This window comes from Xyrauchen texanus, chromosome 3 (assembly GCF_025860055.1).
Source record: "Xyrauchen texanus isolate HMW12.3.18 chromosome 3, RBS_HiC_50CHRs, whole genome shotgun sequence".
In the NCBI taxonomy this organism is placed as follows: Eukaryota; Metazoa; Chordata; class Actinopteri; order Cypriniformes; family Catostomidae; genus Xyrauchen; species Xyrauchen texanus.
In genome coordinates this window covers 43510030-43519846 of record NC_068278.1, presented here as the reverse complement: position 1 = coordinate 43519846, position 9817 = coordinate 43510030, and the positions used below count along the sequence as shown (strand labels likewise).

General features: G+C 35.0%; 1 protein-coding gene across 1 annotated transcript in view; it reads right to left on the bottom strand.

The window, feature by feature from the left end:
• Positions 1-7163: 7163 nt before the first annotated feature.
• Positions 7164-9817, bottom strand: part of abca2 (ATP-binding cassette, sub-family A (ABC1), member 2) — an 85275-nt gene continuing 82621 nt past the window's right edge. The window contains exon 50 of the mRNA XM_052096870.1: positions 7164-9366. Coding sequence (XP_051952830.1) covers positions 9331-9366 — 36 coding nt within the window. The 3' untranslated portion in view covers positions 7164-9330. The remainder of the gene's footprint in view (positions 9367-9817) is intronic.

The following is a 9817-nucleotide window of genomic DNA, read 5'->3' as shown; positions in this document are numbered from 1 at the left end:
CTGTGAGAACATCCCCTTGTGATCTGGACAGATGTGCATGTGGGACTGTATAGAATCAATTCCATGCCACATATATTTGCAAAAATATAAAGTATTGCAAAATAAAATAAAGTTTTGCAAAACAAAAAAAGTATTGAGCAAACAAAAAAAAAATTTTTTAAAACAAAAATGAAGTATCACAAACGTAAAATAAAGTATCGAGAGAAAAAAAGAAAGTTTTGCAAACAAAAATAAAGAATTGCAAAATATAAATAAAATATAGCAAAAACCAAGATGTAATTAATTGCAAAAATCAATGACTGTTGTAAAATAATCTAAAGATCTTTTATCCTTTTTTATCTCTGCAACAGATTTTTAGGCAGCAATGATTTTGCCACACATCTTTTTCTTTGCAACGCTCCTTTTAATCTGCATTTCCATCACGTGTGAGCTCGTGATACCGTTTTGCCTTTGCGCTTCACTTTTCTCTGCGTTTCACTTTATGGCACTGTTTTGACGTGGGGGTGGAGTCAGGGGATTGGGGCGTGTACAACGGGCTCAGTGACGCCGCTCTGGAAGTTACGTCATTAGCTTGAGACGCGGATCAAACATCATGGCTGAGCACAGGCATGCAGGTGGATCTCAGGTATATAAAGTTGATTGTTTAAGGAAACTCATTTTAAAATATTCAATGGGGTATACCCGTCAAGTGAATTTTTAAGACAACGGTTTAATTTTGAAGAAAATGCCTGTACTTTTTGTCAAATTGACAGAGACGTTCTGATCATCTTTTTTCTCGTTTTTCTTCAAATACTTTTTGGGAAAATATGTCTTATTGGTTGGAATCAAAGATTCACTCACTGCCCACTTTTGCTAGGAAACATGTTATGTTTGGAGTGCTGTTGGACGAGAAAAGAAATGAATTTCTTATTAATGTAATGGGCACATTTTTCATTCATAAGTCCAAATGTATGAAGACGAAACCTTATTTTTCTGTATTTAAAAGAGAATTGTAATTTCTTTCCAGCATTGGAATGTATGTAAAGTAAAAAGGCCCAGAAATTGGCTGGAATAATAAGAGACCTTGAGCTCTTAAAAGAGGAATAAAGAGACCCCTCTGTATTTGTATTTTTTATTTTATACATTTAATTTATTTATTTTAACTGATATGTGCCTTGCTTAATACTCATTTACCTGTACTTACCAATGCCATTATAGATGTACATTCTGTTTTTTGTTCTGTTCTTGGTGTTCAATAAAAAAAATAATAATAATTGTTTCCTTTTATTTAATTAGCATTAAATGTGCTTTAACAGCGTTTGCTTCAGATAAAGTAGTTAGAGATCAGTTAAAGCGGTGGATTTATTAGCCATACTCGCTAACATAGCCAGCATCTGCAGTTTATTCTCTCTCAATTGATTGGACTATTGATTGATTCTTATGTTTACTTTATAGATTATAATTGTCTATACCATAGTATGTTGTCTTCTAAAAAATGTAAACTCCATATTTAAAAATACATAAATAGATGTTACATTAATCACTGTTAAAGGAGACAATAAATAGATTACAAATAAAAAGTTAAACGATCGTAACAAATAAGCATCCCAGGAAACGATCTACAAACAATAAAAAGAACATCACTTATGTTAATTGTGCAAAAGCAAAACAAATTTAACAGATTGATTCTTAAGAGTAGGTGCTGATAACCTGGTTATATCCTGCTCTACTCGAGGCAGAGAAACAGCAGGAGAAAGCTGTTGTTGTTGCTGCTGACCCGCCTGAATATGACCGAAGCTTTGAGTCAGAACACTAATAAGATTCGTCACGACATCTGGATATTCTCTCTGCTAAATGTGACATGGCAAATCATTACATGAGATGACATTTACTGTGAGCATTGTAAGAACTTAAGTAGCTTGTGAACAGGATCGTTGAGCAATGGAGGAGTCAGGAGACAGCGAAGCAGGTTTGAAATCAGCACTTTAATTTCTTTCACGAACATACGACGGTCACCGCCGTAGAAATGTAAACATAAACAAAACAATATCACACTCAGTCTGTGGAGCTTTCTGGATCCACTCTCGACACTTGGCGTCCCTTTAAATGTCTCTCTCCGTATCACTACAACAAGACACAGGTGTTAGAGATAATTACAAACCAGGTGACAAGCCTTACCGCTCTCTCTCTCTCCCGCAGACCGACACACGACCATGCCCCCCATGCCACATAGCTGTATAACGCAGGGTTAAGAATATAGGGGATGTGAACATTTTATATTTCAAAACTTTATTTTTAAAGACAGAACACGTTTGTTACGATCGTTTAACTTTTTATTTGTAATCTATTTATTGTCTCCTTTAACAGTGATAATGTTACATCTAAATATGGAGTTTACATTTTTTTAGAAGACAACATACTATGGTATAGACAATTATAATCTATAAAATAAACATAAGAATCAATCAATAGTCCAATCAATTGAGAGAGAATAAACTGCAGATGCTGGCTATGTTAGCGAGTATGGCTAATAAATCCACCGCTTTAACTGATCTCTAACTTCTTTATCTGAAGCAAACGCTGTTAAAACACATTTAATGCTAATTAAATAAAAGGAAACAATCAACTTTATATACCTGAGATCCACCTGCATGCCTGTGCTCAGCCATGATGTTTGATCCGTGTCTCAAGCTAATGACGTAACTTCCAGAGCGGCGTCACTGAGCCCGTTGTACACGCCCCAATCCCCTGACTCCACCCCCACGTCAAAACAGTGCCATAAAGTGAAACGCAGAGAAAAGTGAAGCGCAAAGGCAAAACGGTATCACGAGCTCACACGTGATGGAAATGCAGATTAAAAGGAGCATTGCAAAATAATTAGTAGGCATTGCAAAGAAAAAGATGTGTGGCAAAATCATTGCTGCCTAAAAATCTGTTGCAGAGATAAAAAAGGATAAAAGATCTTTAGATTATTTTACAACAGTCATTGATTTTTGCAATTAATTACATCTTGATTTTTGCTATATTTTATTTATATTTTGCAATTCTTTATTTTTGTTTGCAAAACTTTCTTTTTTTCTCTCGATACTTTATTTTACGTTTGTGATACTTAATTTTTGTTTTAAAATTTTTTTTTTTGTTTGCTCAATACTTTTTTTGTTTTGCAAAACTTTATTTTATTTTGCAATACTTTATATTTTTGCAAATATATGTGGCATGGAATTGATCCCATAGGACTGGCCGAGCATTTGTGACGCTGCATGAGGACAGTGCTGTACTGCATTTAGGTTGTGAGCCCTCAGACCTGACGTCCAAACTCACTGACACAGAAGTTAAAGACTTGCTTTTTAAGATGGCTGACAGCCTGAAACAGCTAGAAAATGGAGGTAACCCGAGATTTATTTAGTGATTATGCTTAGTTATTTAAATAAATTAATAAAGCTCTAAAATATTAGATGTTTGGTTTTGTCTGGTGCTACATCTTCATTTAGTCCCAACAACAGCCCTCAGAAAAGAACGAATGGTAAGTTAAGACATTACCGTTTAGGTTTATTCAAATTGACTTCAACTGTCTAAATGAATGTACAGTAATACTAAAAGCAGCTTTCTGTTTTAATATTTGAACCTAGAATAAAGCATAAGGATACAACAATAGCAGTAAGAAAACATCTTCCAGGGGCTTCTCTCATCCACCCAGGATAAAATAGGTTGAACATCATTGATTGTCTCCATTGACAATAGCTAATATGATGAAGTAAACAAACAAATAAAAGTGACAATAAAGTAATTTGATTTGATTTTACATGAAATAACACTTAAAGCCAGTAGGTGATCTTCAGTGATCTATTGATTTAGATTGGTCTAGTCTCAGTAACCCAATGTTGAAAGAAACTATTACTATGTATTTGGCAAGGTACTAATTTGTATATATATATATACACACACACACACATACACACACACATACTTCGACATTATCAAAGGACTATTATTTGTCAAAATGTAGCTTTTTTTTCCTTTTAACCCACTTCTTTTGAATTGTCTTGAAGCTCTTGCAATAATGCTACTGTCAAAACCTGAGGTATTATGAAGAGAAGACAAAGCATTTTTTGAACAATTAATAATTTTAGACATCAACTATAAAAATTTAATAATTCAGAGTAAATGTATAAAAATGTCAATAAAACAAACAGCAATAAAAAGAGATGAAAAATCTCAAACAATTTGTGTACAAACAGAAGACTTTGCGATGGCAAACTTGAACTCAAATCAAATAGAGCGGTTCAGCTTGTAGTCCAAAAACCCAGAAAAGAATTGGCCATGGGTTCCCTCTGGATTTTCCTACGTTTTTTTTTTTTTTACTTCTAAGTGTGTGTGTGTGTGTGTGTATATATATATATATATATATATATATATATATATACACATATACACACACACACACACACACACACACACATATACACAGCGGCATTTGTAAAATAACGAATACCACATTCCTTATTTCGCACAAGTTCAAAAACCCAGAGGGAACCCATTGCGAATTAGACTTCCGGGGTTGCCTTCAAATTGATGCTGCAACTGACTAGCACTATTAGTGACATGAACAACAATAATGTGCGCGTAGTGCATTTTAGCTAATTTATTTTTATTTGTCACAATAAAAAATGGCTCTGCATTGTTGTCATTTGTGTGTGTGTCGCAACCCATTATTTCTGTGTGGGTGTGCTCCGCATTGTAGTTGATTAATTTTATTTGATTCTTCGTGTTATATACACTTTAATTTATTTTTTTGTAACCATTTAGACTTATCAAATCAAGTTCAATTTTGTGTGTGTGCGTTCAGATGGCACGTGGAGGAAAAGTCACCCTTGTACCAGAGGGGTTACCAGGATATCATGTTTGGGGGCAACATAAACAATAGAAATAATCGGGGCAAAATTAAGCTATACTACACACAATCTGTTTTAGTGCATATCTTTTTCTAAGCCAGGAACCCAGAGATAGGCACAGAGGCGTTTCCAGCATTGAAGGACATCCGGGGCTTAGCCCAAACAATTTTATTTTCACACTAGCAACCACTTCCCTGTAGTCCAAAGCTGGTGAGAGGGTATTCTTTGAGTTTTGCTCTGGCTGGGCCTGTTTCTACAGTTCCTAAATCTTCCACTCTAGTACTATCCTCGACTAACTCATCCTCTCTCCTCCCTGAATCATCTGTCATGCAAAAGAACAGATACAGCACATAACTTATTGCAAATCAGCTTCAAACAACTAATTCAAGTGCTACATATGTCAAAGTGTGGACCAATACCATTGAAGTAAATGTATTGGGAAGAGCAGATCAGTGGGATTGCCCTAAGATCTATCATGATTCTTGAATTTTCATGTACAATAACATAAAGTCATCACAAAAGAGTTATATTATAGTGAGTAAAGTGAGGTAAAAATAATATTGAATATAAATAATTTATATTTTTTGACATAAATAGTCAAAATGATGTATAAGATCCTAAGTTAAAGCAATACATGAATGACTTTAGTCTAAGTTCATTGACACACTATGGCATCGAACTGTATATAATTCTCATCATCTCTATGAGAATAATTCATCTGTCAAAATCCTTTCATTAGGATCATTGAGATAAACAATGTTTCACTTTTAACTTTCTCTAAATTAAAGTGACCGATTAATTGTTACCAGTTTCCATGCCTGATTCTGGCACAGCTACTGCTGCTCCTCAGTCTGTTGCTCATCTTTGCTACACTCTACAAAACCATTTAATCAAATCAAAGTGTATATTTCCTACAAACTAATATCACAAAACAAGTCACACATAAATTTTATGTTAATGCTTATTGGTTATCCTTAGTGAAAACAACACCAGATAAACAAGAAAAGTACGCTCCAAACAGGGCTCGTACCGCGGCCTCCGGCGTGAGAGGCGACTGCGTTAACTCGGAGCTACCAAGCTGCGTCAATCTAAATAAGGAGGTTAGAGGGTACAACTCTTGAGGTTTAGCCTACTGTGGGTGAAAGCCAGCTAGATGATGATCTTAAGACTTTAAGGACAAAAAAAAATGTGAATTCTTACCCACTGACTTCTTTCGGAAAAATCCCCAAAGCCTCATTTGCTTAATTTTTGCTGTCTTTCCTGCTAATTGCCGTTAACTCGCCACTAAGTAACGTTAGTTGATGTCAACGACTGTGCAAGCTCCTCCTCTACCTGCTGCATATTCAACAGAGAAGAAGAAACGGAGTTGCCTATAGGCTACCGACAGCAAAGGAACTTATTCTACAGGCTAGATTATGCCTATGTCTATTTTTACAGGCTGTATGCAGTATGTGCAAAGCCAAAGCACAATGAAATAAGGCAACTTATGATTTCGGGGGTTTACATAGGCTTTTGTCTGTTTTCATATTTGTCAGTCAACTTTTCAAAATACATTCAGGGCTACACTCAAAACATTCGGGGCTGAAGCCCGGCAAAATCGGCTGCCGCCGCCTCTGATCAGATGGACAGATTATTTCTCAAATTCTCAGGGGAGGCAGAGCTTATCCTAGGGGAGGCACTGCCTCCCCCAGCCTCCCCCTAGACACGCCCCTGCCTTGTACTGCTATAAAGAAAACCATTTTTAATTTTGAAAAGTCAAATGGATCAAAAATGAATTGCAAGCTTAAATTGATCGTAGACCAATGGCGCCAATGGTTTCTATGATCTACTTAAGCTTTTTTGGCAAACGCTGCCCTGAACAGCAAAGGAGGGGGAAGTAACTCCAATAATATGGATTTCATCATGTGCCCGTTCATCTTTCTCTGTCTATTACAGAAAGAAACCTGCAAGTGTGACCTCTGATTTTTTTTCTCTCCATGAATTGTTACTTTTTAACAAACCCAACACTATTTCTGCTTGTAAATGTATTATTTTTTTTTATTTAAATATACATCACAATCACACTATGAACTGTTTTTAAGTCATCAAGCATCTATTTAAGCATTCTATTTTAAGGTTTGGTTTTATAAAATTATATATTATAACTTATTTTATAACTTTTGGTAATAAAGTTATATTTTGAAATAAAACGCTCACTGGAAATAATTTCTAGTTGTTTCAACTAAAGCATTCATTGTATGTATAAATAGTCACAAAATCAATTTAACAATTTATTGAACTATCCATCTTCCCTTTTAATATTAAAAACATCAGTTCACCCCAATTAGCACAATAGAATGGAAGCAATAAATGTCATCGAAAACAAGCTGAAAAGGTACACCTGAACAAAAGGTATTACTGGATGAAAAAGCATTCATAAATATTTAATCATATTCACATGAAGTTACATTTCAAAGCACTTCATAAAAAGATAAACTAAATCATCCTCCTATCCATTAACATGATCAATCCAAATGTATCCTCTACGATACAGAACCACACTCCTTTGCTGGTGTCTTTTATATCACTGCACATGTTAAATTTCCAAAGTGAAAAGCAGCTTGCACTGATCTTTAGTAAGGCTGTTGAGGTTCTCTGTTTAGCAGGAAATATATTCTGAAGCAGCCTAGTCAGCTCTATAATCAAAGTAAGACTTTTGATCAAGTAAATAAGTGTTCAGAGTTCGTCAGATTTCACATAGCATATTTAAATAATTAGTTTACATGTTTCAAAAACTATGCTTTGTTTCCCATTGCACTGATGAAGTCCTTATGTTTCTATGAGCGATCTCCCTCACAATTTCTCTCAAAAATAGTGGCATTACATTATTATGCAACAATGTCAGAATATCAAGACACCATTATAGTACTAAGGGCTGACCATGGTGCACGATTCAGAGATTAAAGCATGGTTAGACTGTCACTGAGGAGTAGGACCACTGACATAAATAAGCAGAGTTTCAGATTCAGCAGGAGCATCATTACAAACAAACAATATAATGAACTGATTTCAGGTAAAAACAAATATATTTAAGCTCATACGTTACAGTGCAAACAGGCTTCAATGAATGACAACTTCAGAACATAAATGATCCTGTTGTACACCACTGACAAATGTCAGCAGGAGTATCATTTGAAATTTATCATATAATAAACTTGATCTCAGGTTAAAAAAAAAAAACAACAAAAAATTAATTATACTATGTATTACATTACAGTGCAAACAGGCTAAATTGAAATGACAACTTTCTGAAACTTAATTCAATAAACACAAACATATTTCAAGGGTTCTCATAAATACAATAATAAAGAGCAGCTGATTCCTGTTTTATCTGTAATAACAGTGACACAAAGTTCACCTTTGGCTTCACAGTGATAGCGACACTTATGAATGTTTCTATTGACATCTGATATGGGATCTGGAATTATGCAGTTTTTTACCATTAGCAATAAAACATTTTTTTTTTTTTTTTTTACAAAGACAGACACTGGTTTCAATTACAGTGTTGACACACTTAATGTCATGAATCATTCATTTAATAAATGAGAAACCCTTGTTTCATGAGACACAAAAGTCAGCACAAAACACTTATGCCATGTACATTCAATTACAGGTCAAGATCATAAACATCTCTATATAGCAGGGCTGGTTCGGTCCAGTTCGTCTAAAGGCCTTAGAATGTCCAATGTAAAAACTTAAATGAAGGTGCACAGATACATTTGCATTCATCAACAATTCAAAGGAAAAATATTTAAGCATAGTACAATTGTTTCAACCCACAAGACAACAGGCTTGTCTTTTTAAGCATGCTCTCAATGCAGGTACAAATAAACAAACTAGGTCGAAGTAAAGAGAAAATGTACAGTTACAAATGTATTTCAACTGAGTATGAGCAGAAACAGTCATAAAAATTCCATGTTGCAAAGGCTGAACCCTAACGGGTCTAACATCATGATGGAAGATTATGTTGAGACAGCAGCAATACAATTAAAACAACTTAAACATTTTATCAGCTTACTGATTGTACAACCGTATTCAGTTTAAAAGCAATACCAAAATAAACACGCTATAACCATCTGTTTGTATACAAGAAATACATTCCCTTTCATACTCATCCAGCAGGCTTGATTCAATAAACCATAATTTCCATAATTCCCATGGACAATCTATCATTTTTGTACCAGAGAAAGCCACTTTCTCTGGCCTGATCAGGCGCTGACTGTGTTCACGTCTCTGTTTAGTGTTCCCAGAACAGCTGTGATCTCACTCCGCCAATAAAGTGCAAATGGAAAAGAGCAACCCACTTACAGGCCTAGACAGATGAATCCTCTCAAAACTATATATTTATTTTTACAAATGTCTTCCACCGCACAGACAGTCTGAACTGAACATCTCTTTGTCAGTGAGATTCACAGCTATTTCAGCACAGAGTGTCTGTATTGAAGGACAACTGCACCTGTGGGGGGGGTATGATTATGAACATATATTTTAGCATTTTCTATAATACGGAGTAAAGTAATTTTCTTAACCCCAATTGAACATTTCATTGTTTTTTAAATCGTTTTTACCTTTCCTTTTTTGTCTTCCAAAGGTCTGCCAGAGTTAACATAATAACTGAACATGTTATGAACTTAACATTATCATTACGGTTTAATACATTTCTTTAACCATTTAATTTGGTGCCATCTCCTGGTGGCCATATGTAATTAGAGTGTATGATCCTCTCTGCCTATATTTTGATGACTTTCACCTCTGGTTGCAGTGATCTAAATCCTAATATGATTGGTTAGTGTTCCATGACGCTGGACAACCTACTACATAATTTCTGATGAAGTCATCTGTTCCAGGATTGCCAACTTGCTTTTAGCCAGATAACACATTATGAGCTGTATGCACATTGTGCTTCG